The sequence below is a fragment of the Physeter macrocephalus genome, chromosome 3 (genome assembly GCF_002837175.3).
Source record: "Physeter macrocephalus isolate SW-GA chromosome 3, ASM283717v5, whole genome shotgun sequence".
Taxonomy (NCBI): domain Eukaryota; kingdom Metazoa; phylum Chordata; class Mammalia; order Artiodactyla; family Physeteridae; genus Physeter; species Physeter macrocephalus.
The window spans coordinates 24,152,581-24,170,937 of record NC_041216.1 but is presented as its reverse complement, the minus strand read 5'-3'; the positions used below and the strand labels follow the sequence as shown (position 1 = coordinate 24,170,937).

Below are 18,357 nucleotides of genomic sequence, written 5' to 3'. Positions count from 1 at the left end.
CCCGGAGCCTGTGCCCCGCGACGGGAGAGGCCACAGCAGTGAGAGGCCCGCGTACAGCAAATTAAAAAAAAAAAAAAAAAAAAAAAAAAAAAAAAGATTCTTCTGGTAGAATAGACATGTCAATCCTCCCTAAATAGGGAAATCAGATACGTTAAAGCAGAAGTTCTCAAGTGAAGTAGTCCAGGGAGTGAAAAGAGACACCCATGTGCTACACCACCTGACCATCGATGACTCAATCCATCACCTCCCTGGGATAAATGGAGATTTGCTATAGCTTTTGATGAGTTACCAAGGAGTAACATTACATAAACTAATATTTTTTGTCAAAAACTGAAGTAGAGATACTATGAGAGACAAATTAAAAATTTATGTGAAGGATTCTCACTCACCATACAATGAGAACCCCTGAACTAGAAGAAGATACCAAAGACTTTGTAGACCTTGTTCTGTTGAATGAAATGGGAACATCAAGTCCTTTTCGATCCACAGATTTCTGGTTTCCTTCCTACACAGCGAGTCTCTGGATACCGGCACGGTATTACAAGGCATTTAGAAGTCAGACACATACAAGGAAGCATTACTAATGTCTTTTGCCCTCTAATGATATGAGGTTGAGCTTGGGTAGGGCGAAGGCAATGCAACACAGTGGTTAAGAGACTGGTCTCTGGAGTCATACCTGGGTCAGACCCTGGCTCCACCATCTACTGGTTGACAATGGGCAAATTACTTAACCTTTCAGTGCCTCAACGTCCACATCCATAAAAGAGGGACACCAATGACAGCATCTAACTTATAGGGTTACTGTGAAGATTAAAGGAGTCAATACATGTCAAGTGCTCACAACAGTGCCTGACACATGGGAAGCACTCAACAAATGGTGGTGGTGGTTAGTGCTATCATTAACATTGGTACCATTTGATAAATGGTAGCAAAAGGCTCTTCAAAAAATTTCAGCTTAAGGAACAACTGCACAATCTATCAAACAGGATATGTCCCTCACCTGGGCCTTTCCCCACTGCTCTGTAATTTAAAACACAATCAACTCTCAATTCTCTGGGTTCTACAGTAACTGCTGAAACTCCGGCCAGTTTCCTCTCCTCACCCGCCCACCGCTGACTGCCTCATCTGGTTACACTGGTGCGCGCTGATGGAACGCCAGCTTGCTCATTTAGAAGGTAAGCCCGAATAGATTATCATGAGACAGGAAAGCTGCTGAGAATCTTGGAAGGCATCCTAGAGGTACACATAAATGGTTTGTATGTTTTCTGTACTATGTAAATCCTCTATTAGCATAGCCAACAGAAAGGTGACTGAGGTGGCAAATTATTATTCTGAAAGCTGGTTAAAAGTGACAAATATACCAATCCCTAATTATCGTGACATGAATATGTAGAAGCACAATTTACTTTTCGATGAAATGGATCTGAGAGTCCGCTGTGGAGAGCTTTGCTTAGGGTTTTTTAACTTGATCTGTTCTCTCAGGTGAGACAGACTGAGATTCTTTTTTCTGTTTGGCAAAGGTTATGCTATTTTTCCAAGTCCTGGGTAGAAAGCAAAACTTTCTGGAAGCAAACTAGACCACTGGGGAATTTCCTAAAATAGAGAGAACAAAGCCCTAAAGCTGAGTGGACAGCTGCCTGGTTGGAAGGACATTCTGAACCTAGGCAGGCTGAAAACATCTGGGTGGAAACGTGCATCTGGCCTCCTTGTCTGGCCCCTCCCTCAAATGTGAAGTGTCAGCATGGTGGCCTCAACAACTGCTTGGGAATGCCAGGGGTTGATGACCTTTCTCCTCCTGAAGTCTTGGACTAGCAGTTACAAAACACGCAGAGGTAGAGCAGCATCACTCAGGACCCAGGGGTATTTTACCACTTTCATCTTAAATCATCAAACGTTTCTCAGTAGCGGCCACTTTGCAGCTGTCTGTGTGGGTAAAGACTGATGTCAGGAGTACAGGCCAGTGTTTCAAAGCTGTGGGTGAGCACACGCACACAGGTCTGTACGCAAATCGTTATGGGCTTGGCCAAAAGAAGACACTAAGTCAACTAGGACCCAGCCCTGCCCACTTATTTACCTCTATCTGCTGCTACACATGAAATGCAGCTGTGTTGCTAATAAAGAAAACTACCACATTGAAATTCAAACTGGGAGCTGCTTACAAGTCACTAGACGTACTAAAGGCTAATGCAGAATGTGGAAAATAAGCAACCTGGTATATTTATTTAAAAGTCAGTGAAGTATATGATTACTCTGTTTAGATCCATCCATTAGAGATGATTTGAAACTGCCTCTTTTTAAGTGCATAGCTGGTGGCATACATGATGAGAAGCTGGTTATATCCCAGGCTTTGGTCAGCACAGAGAATCCAGTACTGATCTGCAGAGATCTAAAACCTCGCTACTCAAAGTGTGGTCCGTGGACCACTGGCATCGGCATTACTTGGGAGCTTGTCAGAAATGGAGACTATCAAGGCCTGAGCTTGGGCCTGAATCAGAACAAGCATTTTAACAACAAGCTCCCCAGCATGTAGTAAGCCCAATGAGTCTGAGAAGTTTGAGGAGCACTGCTTTAAAGAGCCTGCATCAGGCTCAGTGCTAACTAGGAGGCTCACTGGTTGTGTTCTGTTCATGTAAAAAATGAGAATGCTATTTGCAACAATGCATTCCACTGTCAAAGCTCCAAGGGATGGGCTTCCCTGGTGGTGCAGTGGTTGAGAGTCCGCCTGCCGATGCAGGGGACGCGGGTTCGTGCCCCGGTCCGGGAGGATCCCGCGTGCCGCGGAGCGGCTGGGCCCGTGAGCCGTGGCCGCTGAGCCTGTGCGTCCGGAGCCTGTGCTCCGCAACGGGAGAGGCCACAGCGGTGAGAGGCCCGCGTACCGGAAAAATAAATAAATAAATAGCAAGCTCCAAGGGAACACAAAAGGACACCTTGCTCTTTATTTTCCTTCTATTAAAGAATTGTATAATTCAGATACTTGGAGAAAAAATAAAATGACCTAAGTTCATGGTATCTAGATTTTCAGAAAGATGCTTGGTGTTTGGTTGTTTTAAACAGAAGACAGCGAGAGCTGAAAGTTCTGAACAAGAGAGAAGAGCAGGGGCTCTCCTTTCCGAGCCCCCCCGGAAACGATGGACCTGCCTTTTGGAGGTTGATGGTGCTGACATGCAGTTTCTTCATGGGTCCCGCGTCCGCTGGTCCGCCGGCCAACGCATCCCCTTGGCCACTCCGCAGCATTCGATGCTGGTAAATCAAAGGGTCCTCCTCTTCATCAGCAAGGGTGTATCCCTGCAACCAGAGATTTAGAGAACCACCCTGCAACTCCACAAGCTGCTCCCAGTTTAGAAAACATCCTTAAGCCTTGGGAGGGTCACACCTTCTGGAAGAGCCAGGATTTAGGTTAAGATTCCACATATGGACAGAATGAATCATAGGTGGGCTGTATTCCGCACTGAGACCAGTCTGCGCTGGTCACTCCTGGCCACCGACAAGCACTGACTTAGTAGTATGAGCATGCAACCGGCAAACGTGAGACAACCGTGAGTCATACACATGACGAAGAGCTGGGCCGGCAAGGAGCTGCTGCCTGTTTTTGTAGGACCTGAGAGCCAAGGATGGTTTTTGCATTTTTTAATGACTGAGAAAAAAACTGAAAGAAGATTGATATTCTGCAACATGTGAAAATTATTAGAGAATCGTATTCTGGTGTCCATAAATAAAGTTTTACTGGAACGCAATCAGGCTCATTCGTTTACATATGCATATGGCTGCTCACAGGCTGCAGTGGCAGAGCTGAGCAGTTTCATCAGAGACCACATAGCCTACAAAGCTGAAAAAATTTACTATCTTGACAGAAAAAGTTTGCCAATCTCTAGTTCAGAGCCAGAAAGCTAGATATACCCCCACTGCTAGGATTACAAGAATGCCAATTGAGAAAGACAACGTGGGACTTGGAAACAGAAACAAAGCGCAGCTCACCTTGACAATCCTGCAGATGAGGACATCATAGCGCTGATGGTTGATTCGGTGTCGCACCAGAACTTTATTTACCATTGGAATGAAAATTTGGTACTATAACAAGAGAGGAAGCAGATTAGAAACCATTACTTTGGAGAGTGGGAAACAGAAAAAAGAATATTACCCCTACCACATTACAGCTCCTCCTTCTGGGTCTGGGACTAGCTCTGTGGTACTTTTCACCCCTTGTGCTATGATCCTCATCCCCATCACCTTCCATTTGCGTCTCTGCAACAGCCTCTTATTTTAATGGTCTCTCCGCTTCCCCTCTTGGCCCAGTCTATTCTTCCACACAGCACTGGGAATAATCATTTAAAAATATTAGGTCAGATCACAGTATTCCTGTGCTCAAAATCTCCAAAGAATTCTAGTCTTGCTCAGAGTGAAAGCCAACTATAATGGCCGACCACAGCGATGTGCAAATGTTAGTGGGCATCAGAACCACCTGGAAGGCGTATGAAACCAGATTGCTGGGCTCCACAGTCAGAACTGCTGGCTTGGTAGGTCTGGGGTGAGGCGTGAAAACCTGCAGTTCTAAGCAGCACCCAGCTAAGGAGATGCTAATGCTGCTTGTCAGGGGTCACATTCTGAGAACCACCGGCCACAATACCTAGCTTCCACGCCTACGGCCAGCACAGCCTTCACAAGGTTCTCTCTATGACCTCTTCCAAGTACTTTCCCCCTGGCCCCCTCCCCTGAAGTCACTGCCCTCCGGCTGCCCCACCCTTCAAGCACTGCCATCTCGCACCTTTGCCTCTGCTAATCCTTCTGCCTGCAGCCAGCTCCCTGGCGTTGGGCCTTTCCTATTTAGGTCTCTGCTGAAATGTTCCCCTATCAGAGGGGTCTGCCTCTATAAAGAAACAGCATCTCTCCCTACTCCCTCCCATCCCACTTAGGAGATAAATTATGTCTCGTAGCTTTGCTTCACTGGAATGTAAGCTCTGTGAGAACAAGGACATCATTCTGTTTACAGCGTTATCCCCAGAACAGCACTCAGCCCACAGAGGTGGCTCAATAAATACTTGCTGAATAAAGAGGGGAAAAAAGGCACAAACAATTCCCAGCTCTTTGTCAGTGACTGAGGCCTACAGACTAACAAGTGGAGAAGTCTGCAAAGGCAGAAGAGCGCGCGTGTCGAGGACTCCTGCCTCACCTTCTTCCCCAGCTGAAACACGAGCGAGGACAACGTGTCCATGGCTGTGGGACGGAGTTCTGGGCTTTGGTCCAGCGTTCGCACAATCGGGTGAATGATCCGAGAGGCATAGTCAGTGAAATCCAGGGACTCCGTCAGACGGTCCACTGTCTCTAACGCTGCCCTACAACAATCGCTGACATACAGTAATTGCTAACACACAGCCCAAGAGTAAGAGAAGTGGCTGAGGGCTAACTTAACAATCAGCACCCAATGGGAAGGAATGGCTTCTGACATTATTTTGGGTACAGAGATCTAACACATATTCCTGTGGGATGGGGACAGTGAAGATTTCCATAAACCTGGTACATATCTGGACTAAACTAATGAGAGTTGAAATAACAAAAAAACAGAAAGATGACCTGGGGACTTAAGAAAAGGGCATTTTCAACAAAGCATTACAAGCTTGGTAACCGTTAGTCCTAAAGGGTAGGTGCTCACTTTCGAGATGGCAATGGGACTTCCGGGGCATCAAACAACTTCACGATAGGGGGCAACAACAGATGCAGATAGTCATCCAGGTTGGCACCAAACAGCTGGATTGCAGCAAGCAACTGCAAAAAGGAGGAAAGGCACGGCGATGAACAAATACAGTCAGGTATCAAGTATCTAAGTACCTGAAGGGCGGCAGTGGTGTGGATAATTCAAAATTCTTTGGGGACTCTGAAAAGCCTTTATTAAATGGCTCTGAATTACATTCTCTTGGTAGCACTTTTCCATGTCATTTTATTTCACTTATATGTTACCGTGCTTTCTTTGAACTTATTTCAACTGGTAAGGAATCAGTTGCTGGATAACAGAGAAAACTGGTATGCTAAATAAAATATTTACCAAGAATAATCCATTAAAAGAGACGAAACATAATGATAACCAAGAGAGGATTAGAAACATTCTGTAAACTGTACACTGGTACCACAGTATTCTTTAGAGTCAGGCTTATGGACCGAGCATCCCCCTGTCACTCAGAACAGGGTCTCTTAGATGATCATCCAGGGACTCTGATGGACTCTGGAAACCTCTCCAGAGGACACCCCGGGTTACTCACCTTGATGGAGACGATGCGGCCTGGGCTATTGTCATGCATGAAAACTCGGAGCATGTGTGGGATCAGCTGGGGCAGGTAGAGCTTAAATTCACCCCCAAGAGCTACCACAATCTGCTCAATGAGAAGAATGATCGTGCTCTGGATGGAGGTGTTCATGACCCAGAACTCCTATAAAGAGGGAAGAGACAGAGGAGCAAAGTCGGGGGCGCTTCTGCTGAAATATGAACCAAGGAACTGAGACAGCCAAAACGAAGCACAAATGTAGCGAGCATGGTCTGTGCCATGGGACTCCTTCCTTATCCTCCTCTCCCCCAGGACTCCCAGTATCCTACGTCAGTCACAGTGAGCAACTAAACTGCACTTCCCCAAAAGCACCAGGCTACATGGCTCCTCCGTGCTTTGGTCGTGCTGCTCTCGGCTTAGAATCCCACCTCTTGCTCAGCTAAGCCCATCTGTCTTTCCAGACCTGGCTCAAGCCTCACTCCGCCTAAGAAGGCGCTCCTATCGCCTTCCATTACCCACTGTGGGTCCCTCTGCTCTGCTCTCTTCTAGCACCTGTAATACTTAATTTTCTTTGCCGTCTTCCCTCTACTCGACTGTAGGCTGGTTAAGGGCAAGAAACCCTCCGATCCATCCCTGTCTCCCTGAATCTAGCAGAGCGCCTGGCATATTCCAGCCACCCAAACCCATATGGCAGAATGAACGAACGACCAGGCCTGCATCACTCTAGGAGCTCTCCAGCCGTCTAGGGGTGGTCTCACTTTGGGTAGCACCTGGGCTCTGCCAGAGGGTGACTTCAGTGTTAACAAGATTTCCTGCCCTTTTGGATTTAGACTTTGCTCGACAGCATCTGACATCTGTCCCAAACCATTTTTAGGCCTGGAGAGTGCCACAAGAGGAGCATTTTTCTACATTCATCTAATTATATCTCATATAAATTACTAAAATAAAAACTTGGCCAACTGGCTCCAGATCCTGTCTCGGTACTGCAACGCAAATTGGTCCAAGTCTCTCACTCCAGGAAATGCTGTCATTTCAAATCAATTCAGAAAGACAGTGGCCTACTGCCTTCTTTAAAACCTCCAGAGTAGGAGACTTAATGATGGCAACATATGCTTATTAATACTCTTGGGCCCCCATTTAATTCAGAGTAGAAGTCAGTGAAAAAAAAAAAAAACTCCTCAGATGGAAGGCTTTAAAAGAAGCCTAAGGTATTTTTATTTAGAAAAAATTGTTCTTAAATCATAGTAGTTTAGAAAGTAAAAACATTTCTAAAAAAATCTATACTAAAAGGTGCTGGTAAAACTTTCTTTCTCTCTGCTTGGAGAGAGGTATTCTCTTTGAAAAAGCTATTTTCTCTAGATAAAAAGCTTCGACAAAGAAAAACCACAAATTTTATGGCCTCCGTGGTTTGTCTGATGTTCATTCACTGGGACCGCACTCTGCCTTCTTTAGAGAAAGCCCGCCTACCTTTCCACTGCAGGGTCATCGGGGCTCCTCACAAGGGGTTTTCTCTCTGTCAAAGAAACCAGGGAGGGGCTTCCCTGGTGGCTCAGTGGTTGCGCGTCCGCCTGCCGATGCAGGGGAACCGGGTTCGCGCCCCGGTCTGGGAGGATCCCACGTGCCGCGGAGCGGCTCATGGCCGCTGAGCCTGCGCGTCCGGAGCCTGTGCTCCGCAACGGGGGAGGCCACAACAGAGGGAGGCCCGCATACCACAAAAAAAAAAAAAAAAAAAAAAGAAACCAGGGAGCGTCCCCAGGGATGTCAGCTGGATCACTGTTCACAAAGCCCCGATCTCTTCCTGGGCTCGGAGGAGCTCACTAAAATGCCCAGGATCAAGAGCCAAAGAAGAGCCCTGTTGGTACCTTCTCTATCTTGGAGGAAATGAAAGCTGTGTTTTGCAGCTGTAAGGCTCCGAGCCTCAAACGCCTATATGTTTTGTAGTAAGTCATTTTTGGGGAATAAGTCACAGATTACTTCAGCTTCAAGCCCCGAGTACACTGCTTCCTCCCTCCCCGCCCCACCCCCAACTCCCTTAACACCACCCGCAGGATCTTTAGCATCTTGCCTAACTCTTCCTGTACAGAGGCCCCTGTGGCAGGAGGCAGGGAACAGAGCAGCTTTTACTTATTTATACATATAGGAGTTCTTCAGTTCAGAGACTCATTTTCGGGGAAGTTCCATTTTTGAAGCCCGCCACTTTCATTTTAGTCCTGCTGCTTCTTCCAAGTTAACTACAAAGGTCTGGTGTAGAAGAACAAAAATCACTGGAATAATTGTCTTCCAGTTCTTTGAGGACACAGCCATCTCTGCAAAGCAATCTCCCCAGCAGAGACACTGAAATTATAGAGAACGGCAGGAAGCAGCCTCCCACCCCCAATACAGAAAAACGATACTGCCATCAATGGGGAGCCCTTTGCACCTACTTAAAGCATGTTATAAAATTTGGGAAGAGAGCCTCTTCTCAAACACTGTTGCAGGGACTTCCCTGGTGGCGCAGCGGTTAAGAATCCGCCTGCCAATGCAGGGGACACGGGTTCCAGCCCTGGTCCGGGAAGATCCCACATGCCGCGGAGCAACTAAGCCCGTGTGTCACAACTACTGAGCCCGCGCTCTACAGCCTGCGTGCCACGACTCCTGAGCCCGCGTGCCACAACTACTGAAGCCGTAGCGCCTAGAGCCCGTGCTCCGCAACAAGAGAAGCCACGGCAATGAGAAGCCCGCGCACCACAATGAAGAGTAGCCCCCGCTCGCCGCGACTAGAGAGAGCTTACGCAGCAGCAACAAAGACCCAACTCAGCCAAAAATAAATAAATAAATAAATTTATGTATTAAAAAAACCCACAACACTGTTGCAGTCAGAAGGCGGCATTTATGCTTTTGAAGGTAGCAGGGAAAAGCATCACCTTCTTCCTCAGAGCCTGACAGGAGTCCACCGTATTTAACGGCCCCAGGAAAACCCAATCCCCAATCCTCTCTTAAGGCCGTGGTTTTACAGGCAGTAAGGAAGAGGGCTTTTGTGAGAACAGTAAAGCACTACTGTGACGTTAAAGTGAAATTGCTTTGCTGTGTGTGAGACAAAGAACTCCAGTTTATTTCTGGCAGAACAATTCCTTCAGGATTTCTCCTCGGACCTTACACCTTGAACTCTTCTTGTACCTGGGAGCCTGTAGCGAGAGCCCCTCCACCCCCTTTCATAATCCAGTGGGATGCCTTGCTCCACTTTTTATCCTCAGGTTATAATGGCTCTATGATGACCCATGAAAAAATGTCCGCGTCATCCAAAGCTGCTGCTGAATGCTCCTGGGCCCAAACACTGAGGAACAGGCCAAAGCAGTAATGTCTACTCACTCTCGTAAGTGTGACTATTTCATCCATGTAAGGCCTGATGTGGCTCTTCACAAAGGACACCAACATTCCCAGCTGCTGGAACAGAAACTGAAACAGAGAAAAGGTCAGCAAGTTGGCACCACGAGGGATGCGGAACTCCCAGGCTTACCCCAAGTGCACGCTAATGAATAAAGACAACCGTGGAATCAGTTTCTGCACCACCCTTTCTTCTGAGAATAAGCTTCAAAGAATGAGATTTAAAACCATCGGTGGTAATGGTGGTGAGGGCTGAAAAATATGTCAGTGGCTTTACTCACCAGGTGAGGCAGTTTCTGCTCAGCAGGGGCTTCGGGCCAGACTAGCTGTTCTGAACTGTTTCTGTTACCTACTAGCTTTGTGACCTTCATTTAATCTCTCTGCACTCAGCCTCTTCTGTGGGAAAATGGGAGATAACAGTTCTTGTCTCATAGGCTTGTGGTAAGAGTTAACTGGGCTAATACCTGGAAAGCACTAGAACAGGGACACAAATACTGTTAAATGCCCAATGAACATCATCTATCATTGAAGGATTTCTGGAGTCACTGAAAACTTAAAAATGGACATGAGATTTTTAATTAACTGTAGATGTATCTTTTGTTTATTCTGTCTTAATTCACTACCACTTACTTTCTAAAATAAATGCAGCTAACTATTATGGGTATTGTGGTTCACTTATAGTAATTAACTCAATTAATTAGGTCTTAATTTAAAATTAGTTAATTGTATCTCTAAGAAACTGTGGGGACTTCCCTGGTGGCACAGTGGTTAAGCATCCGCCTGCCAATGCAGGGGACACAGGTTCGAGCCCTGGTCCAGGAAGGTCCCACATGCTGCGGAGCAGCTAAGCCCATGCACCACAACTACTGAGCCTGGGCTCTAGAGCCCGTAAGCCACAACTACTGAGCCCGTGTGCCACAACTACTAAAGCCCGTGTGCCTAGAGTCCATGCTCCACAACAAGAGAAGCCACCACAACGAGAAGCACGCGCACCGCAATGAAGAGTAGCCCCCGCTCGCCGCGACTAGAGAGAGCCCGTGTGCAGCAACGAAGACCCAGTGCAGCCAAAAATAAATAATAAATAAAATAAATTAATAAAAAAAAAAAAAAAAAGAAAGAAACTGTGAACCAAAACAGCAAGCAAATTGAGGGAGGGCTGGGATTAGGAGATTCTATTTAGGTTGGTATCTTGCAACTGTTAAGAGATGCCATTCACGAAACAAAGTTGGGAATGAAGACAGCTTAGGTAAGAGAAATCCCACCTACTTTCCAGGTTAAAGATGTCTTCAGGGTGTAGTTTTTATTTTGTTATGATCCTCAGATAGTGCTACATGTCAATATCAAGTCGCAAATCATATTGTAAACCTCCCTCCCCCCCCCCAATTTTTATAGCTCTCTATGACTTTGCTGCCCTCCATTAACAAGAATAATTTCGTACATATGTATTTTCACCCTTATCCACATTTTAAAACTTGGGTAAGTTGGGGAAAAATAAAAAGTATGTTTCAAATAGTGAGTAATGGACTTACAGAACTCATTACCTGAAGAGGTGAGACTGACAGGACACATAGGACTGGGCTCAAAGAGAGTTTGGACTAATTTCTAAGGACAGGGACACCAGTGGATTCTAAGGGGGTTAGAACCTGGTCTCACATGGCACACAGGTTCAGCTCGGTAGAGCCATCCCTACGTATCTCCCGGGCACCTCCTCACAGAATCACTGCTGACAGTTTTTGTGAAATGGTCCCTACAAAAGTATATTATAGACATCAAGGGACAGGAGACTCTAAAATATAATGGTTTTTGAGTTAAACTTTTGTTATGCAGAACCTGAAAGAAGGTAGAAAATCTAAACTGGAGGAAAAGCAGGGCATTGGGGATGGCAGGTCAGGGGAAACCCTGAGACGAAGGGACAAAAGCCTCCTGATCCTTGCTGTCACTTCATACGAGGTGTCCATGGGGCAGCCTCTCTGGTGGCTGATTCATAAGGGTCAGCGGATACACCCAGGCAGGTGCCTCATCTCCAGGGAGGGGGTCCGTGTAGCCACCTCATTTCTTCTCCCTTAGATTCTTTCACAAGCTTTTTTCTCTTTTCCCTCCTGAACATTAGTATTTTAAAAGAACACGTAGCTTTGTTCCTGAAAATATGGTGGGTTAGATCCCCTCCTAAATCCTCTTGCTGTGAAAAGCCTAAAAGTAATGCATAAAAGATATAAACGTTGTTATCAGATTATCAGAACTGAAACCTTTCACATAAAGCCAGACCTTCAAAAAGCTACATATCAAGAAAAATGGTGAAACCTCCTACCACCAAATCTGTCCACTGGCAAAGGAGACAAAGTAATCTGTGAGTCTTGATGTGAGGTCTAGGTAGGAAAAAAAGCCTTCCTAAGAGTTTGTAATTTCAGGCCACTCTCATTTGAGTTTAGGGGGTTATTTTAAGTGGCCTGAGAAACTCTAAGCCAAGAAACTAACTAAAAGTTCTCCTAGGGGCTTCCCTGGTGGCGCAGTGGTTGAGAGTCCGCCTGCCGATGCAGGGGACATGGGGTCGTGCCCCGGTCCGGGAAGATCCCACATGTTGCGGAGCGGCTGGGCCCGTGAGCCATAACCGCTGAGCTTGCGCGTCCAGAGCCTGTGCTCCACAATGGGAGAGGCCACAACAGTGAGAGGCCCACGTACTGCAAAAAAAAAAAAAAAAAAAAAAGTTCTCCTAGACCACCTGGTAGAAGCAAATGCAAGCCCTCTCTGGAGAGATGCAACTTCAGAGCAGATATTCCAGTATTAACTGCTCCAGGGGAAGTCCAGCTGAATACGATGCATGATCCAAAATTGTAAAACACATAAGGACAGACTTACAGACTTGCTGCGAGTATGACTCAGCAGAAACAATAAACAACAGAATTAGACTCATCAAAAACCTTATGTATATTGGAATTATTGGATAGAAAATATAAAGTAAACCTGTTTAAAATGCTTAAAGGAATGAGAATTAAAAAAAATGAGTAAGGAACAAGATACTATCAAAAATACTAGGCATGTTTGAAAGAACCTAGTATAACTTTAGAAATTATAAAATGTAGTAGAAACTAAAAACTCAATGACAGGTCAAAAAGACATAGCTAAAGAATCAGTGAATAGAAAATGGATGTGAAGACATATCCAGAATACACCTCTGAGAGACAAAGATGAACAACACAGATAAGAAACTAAGAGACCTTAAGGACAGAGTGAGAAGCTCTAAATGTTGACTCTAATTCTGGAAGGAAAAAATAGAAGGGTGGAATCCTCATATTCAGAAAGTCCACAAATCCCCATCAGGATAAGAAAGAGAAATGCATATCTAGATTTACAATAGTGAAACTTCAGGACAACAAAAAAAAAATGAGAAGATCTGAAACAGCCATAGAGAAAAGGGAGATTACATAAAAAGGAATCATAATTTCTCAACAGCAACAAAAGAAGTCAGAAAACAGTGGGATAATATCTACAGCTGAAGGAGAACCCAGAATTGTATTCTCAGCTAAATAAAGATTCTATAAGAGGGTGAAATAAAGATTTTTTTCAGATAAACAAAACCAGAGCATTTACTTTGATGGATGCTCAGAAGAAGAATTTGCCTTAGAGAGAAGGAAAATGGTCCTAGGAGGAAGCTCTGAGATGGGAGACAGAAATGAAGTGGCACAAGGGATAAATATAAACACTGTCTGCATAAAATAACAGTAACATTTAATTTGGAATTAAAAAAAAGTGATACTAGATAATAACATGAGAGGGAAGGGAGATATAATACTTTGATCAGTCATTCTAAGTTTTCTATATTGTTCAGGGAAAGGATGGAGACAATGACTAATTTTAGACTTTGTTAAATAAGGTATGCAAGTCAAATTTTATGGGTGAAAAAGATAAAATTGGATGCATTCCTCATACTGTACACTGGGACATATTCCAAAGAGCTCAAAGATCTAAACGTAAAAGGTGAAGGCATTTAAGTACAAGAAGAAATAGAGGTGAAAATGATGTATACACAAAGCTTTTCATTGCAGGATTATTTTAAATATCAAAGACTGGAAAAACACAGTCATCAATAGGGACTGGTCAAATAGCTATGGCATGTTCACACAATGAAGTACCAAGTGCCTCTAAAGGAATGAAGACATTCTCACTATACTGCTATGGCATGAACTCCAAGACATGCTGCTGTGAAAGTGGAAAAAAGTAAGATTCAGAAAGTTTATATTATGTTATTCTTCTGAGGAAGGAAGGTGGGGGACATATATTTCCTTATATTTTCAAAAATAAACACTGAAAAGATAAATTTAAAAACTGATAAAACTGGTTAGCTTAGGAGGAAGTGTGGTAGGCAGAATTTCGGTACCCGAAAACCCATGTCCTAATCCCTAGAACCTGTGAATAAATTACTTTACATGACAAAGGGGACTTCTGAAGATGTGATTAGGGAGCAGGATGCTGAGATGGGGAGATTATCCGGGTGGGCCCAATCTAATCACAGGAGTCCTTAAAAGCAGAGAACCTTTCCTGGTTATGTTCGGAGAGAAAGATTTGAGGGAAAAAGGAGAGTCAAAGAGATACAATGTTGCTGACTTTGAAGATGGAGGAAGGAGGCCAAAGAATGCAGGCAGCCTCTAGAAGCTAGAAAAAGCAAGGAAAGGGGTTCCCCCTAGAGCCTCCAGAAAGGAACACAGTCTTAATGGCACCCTGACTGTAGTTCAGTACGATGTATGCCAGACTTATGACCTAAAGAGCTGTAAGTTAATCAATTTGTGTTGTTTCAAGTTACTAAATTGGTGGTGATCTGTTATAGCAGCAATAATAAATGACAGAGGAAGGAAGAAACAAGGTATAAGAATGGGGAGGGAAGCTAGCCTTTGCTAAATATATCTTATTTTATAGTTTTGACTCTTGAATCATGCTAATGTCTTACATAACTAGAATGAAAGTTAAATTAGAAAAACTCACAAGAAATTTCTAAAAATTGAAAATAAATAGGAACAAATGAGTTTAACTATAAACCAAGGTGGTTGCACAATCACTCAAAGAATTATTTCAAGTGACTTTGAACACAGTATTCTGGTGTATATCCCCAACAAGACACATCCTAAAAATAATAACAAATTGCAAAAGACCTTGAACTGCATTCAGTAATCATATTGTTAATTCTAATACTGGTCATATACTATTTATATGTATACAAAAATGCATATATTTTGCAAGATAAAGCAAGAAATTACTGAGATGTCAGAACCAAGGAATCGAGTTTTTCAGTGTAACAGAAAAGAGATACAAGTATAAAATCAAATAAGTAAAAACCCTTTAATCTTAAATCTGAATTGGAAATATCAGTATTAAGTTATATATTACTTTTTCCTTTTTAAAAATTATCAAATATTTCTAGTTCTGTTCACTGAGAAGACCTAGAAACAATGACACACCAGCAGCAATGAGCACCCTAGCACACAAACTGCCGTCTCTAAGTTCCATCTCCCACTTGAAGAAACCATAGCTCCTTGGAAGTGGCCATGTCTAGGCTTGAGTGAAGTATACTTGATAAGTCTGAAATAGTTTTTTTTTGCCAGAAAGAAAGAAAGTGATCAAAGACTAAGATTACTGGGCAATGTTAAAAGAACACAAAGCCAGGTTGAGTGGGATGATTAGATCATTAAAAGAAGACTGTCTTCAATGAACAGAAACACTAGATAGATGGACAGACATCCATGAGTTGTTAAGGATACTCCAAAAAATGGCAGGGGGTCGAGGGGGGTGCCTGGGTCACTTTTAAGAGGGTGCAAGGGACTTGATTCATTATTCTGAAAAACTGATGAATAAAAGGAAAGAATCATGCATTTATTCTGCCTTTCCTGCACAAACTATCCATCAAATTAACTAAATAGCTGATGACATAGAGTTCTTTATAGGTGATTTCTAGTTTACAAATCCAGAAGGAATAACAGAATTAGAAAACCGCCATTTTGCAGTTGTTATTCCAATAATGGTTCTAGGAAACAATCATCAATAAACGATAAAATGATTGGGAGAAAGGCTGATGGTGAACGCAGAATCACAGCACCTGAATCCTCTGGTTAACCTTCACATCACTAGAAGTGGATCATTTAGAAAATATCTGCTTATTAAATGTTGAAATAGGAAGTATATGGTACCACCTATGAAGTATTTCTTGCCGAAAGAATAGAACCTGAATCTAATCAAGCCTCTAAATCTAACTAGTTTCCAAAAAAAACTTAAAAGACATCTTGAAGATACAATCAGCCAAATCCAGAATGGAAGATTATGTAGGACAAATGACCTGGTTTCTTCCACAAACACATGGCACGGAAAGAAAAACAGTGAGGGAAAAGGGAGAAGATATGGAAAGAGAATTAGACATGTCAACCAAATGCCCTGTTATTTGGATTCTGATCTGAATAATCCAACGTAAAAAGAAATTTTTAAGACAAACAAGGATATCTGAAGAAGGACTGGTATTAGATTATATTAAATAATTTTCATTAATTAATGTAGGTGTTGTAATTGTGGTTATATAGGGAAAAAAAGAATTGAATGGTGAAATAATATGTTATCTGGAATTTGCTTTAAAATACCCCAGAAAGAAAGTGTGTGTGTGTGTGTGTGTGTGTGTGTGTGTGTGTGCGCGCGTGCGCTGGGGGTAGGGGGTAACAAGATGAAACCAAATTGATAAAATAATTGTTGATGAGTATGAGAATTTGATATAAATTGTCTACTTTCTGTTTATGGTTAAAATATTCCATTACAAAATGTTTAATGAAATTAAGGGTGGCCAAAGATAAGAAAATGAAAGCTCAGTCAAGCCCAAAAAAGACAGAAAAGAAAGAAAAGAAATACACAAAGTAGGACAAAAATAAAGCACGATGTAAGATGATGGAAATCAACCTAAATTTATCAGCAATCACAATAAATTTAATTGGATTGAATGCACTGATTGAAAGACAAAGATTTTCAAATTAGATTAAAAAGATAATCTAGCTATCTTATTATATATATCATTATGAAACATCCATCTAAAGCAAAAAGTCATAAGACAGTCAAAAGTGAAAGGACAGGGCTTCTCTGGTGGCGCAGTGGTTGAGAATCTGCCTGCCAACGCAGGGGACACGGGTTCGAGCCCTGGTCTGGGAAGATCCCACAGGCCACGGAGCAACTAGGCCCGTGAGCCACAATTACTGAGCCTGCGCTCCGCAACAAGAGAGGCCGCAATAGTGAGAGGCCCACGCACCGCGATGAAGAGCGGCCCCCGCTTGCCGCAACTAGAGAAAGCCCTCGCACAGAAACGAAGACCCAACACAGCCAAAAATAAATAAATAAATAAATTTTTTTTAAAAAGTGAAAGGATAAGAAAAGACATACATCTCCAAAAAAAGCTGGTATAGCCAAATTAACATAAGGCAAAATAAATTTTAAGGTATTATTAAAGATAGAAAGGGTCATTGTAAAACGATAAAAGATTCAGTTTACCAGGAAGATAACGATGATTTAAAATGTGTATGCACCTAAAAATATAACCCCCAAAATATATAAAACAGAATTGACTACACTATGAGAAATTAATAAATCCATCATTATAAAAGGAGATTTTTATCTCACTTCTCTCAGTACTTGATAGATTAAGCAAACAAATATTAACAATACAAAATATTTGAACACAGCAAGTTCAAATCTAATAACATATGTAAAATCTTGTGCAAAACAATAGCAAACACACCCTATTCCCAAGCATAAAGGAAATATTAACCAAAAACAATCAAGCATCAGACTATTAAGGCAGTTTCAGCACACATCAAAGAATCATAAACCCAAGGCAATTAAGTTAGAAACCGATATCCAAGAAAGAAATTTAAAATCCCATGTTTGCAAATTAAAATATCCACTTCTAAATAACTCACTGATGAAAGAAATCGTAACAAAGATTGGAAAATACAGCATGGACGAATCTCAAAAGTCAAAGAAGCCAGACACAAAAAACTACGTATGCTTCCAATTCTACGAAATGCCCAGAAAAGGCAAATCCACAGAGACAGAAAGTAGATCAGTGGTTGCCTAGGTTTGGGATAGGAATGGAAAATGACTGCAAATGGGTAGGAAGTTTCTACTGGGGTGATGGGAATTTTCTAAAATTAGATTGTAGTGATGGTTGCAACTCTGTAAATATACTAAAAAATCACTGAATTTTACTTAAGAAGGGTAAATTTTATGGTATGTAAATTTCATCTCAATAAAGTTTTAAAATGCAGTTAAACAATACTTGGAGTTAAATTTACAGCCTTAACAGATTACATTTAGGCAAGAAGAAAGATCCGCCATTGATGAGCTAATATTCAAACAATAATTTTTTTAAAAAAGCAGAAAAAAGAAAATAGGAGGAAAGTAATGGTAAAGAGCAGATTAATGACATAGAAACAAAGATATGAGATAAGAGAAACAAAGGCAAAAGTTGGTTCTTTGAAAAAGAAAAATATGATGACAAATCTCTAGCAAGAAATTAAAATGTAAAAGAATAGTGAACAAGTTCATGCCAATTAGTTTATTACTTAGATAAAACGAATAATTTCTTAGAAAAATGTGACTGAAACTGTCTCAAGAAGAAACAGAAAAGCTAAACAGATCTTTGAACCTATAGTTTAAAGAAAAAAAAAAATCACGGGTCAATTCCACTCAGGAGTACAGATGCAAAAATTCTAAATTAAAT

At 42.5% G+C, this 18,357-nt stretch overlaps 1 protein-coding gene across 2 annotated transcripts in view; it reads right to left on the bottom strand.

Annotated features, from left to right (window-relative positions):
• The window catches only part of MTOR (mechanistic target of rapamycin kinase), a 126,279-nt gene that overhangs the window by 75,129 nt on the left and 32,793 nt on the right, over positions 1-18,357 (bottom strand). For both annotated transcript variants that reach the window (XM_024125589.3, XM_055083778.1), the window contains 6 exons: positions 9,603-9,689; positions 6,252-6,419; positions 5,648-5,760; positions 5,168-5,330; positions 3,976-4,068; positions 3,139-3,285 (listed from right to left, as the gene is read on the bottom strand). In XM_024125589.3, the coding sequence (XP_023981357.1) occupies positions 3,139-3,285; positions 3,976-4,068; positions 5,168-5,330; positions 5,648-5,760; positions 6,252-6,419; positions 9,603-9,689 (771 nt within the window). The remainder of the gene's footprint in view (positions 1-3,138; positions 3,286-3,975; positions 4,069-5,167; positions 5,331-5,647; positions 5,761-6,251; positions 6,420-9,602; positions 9,690-18,357) is intronic.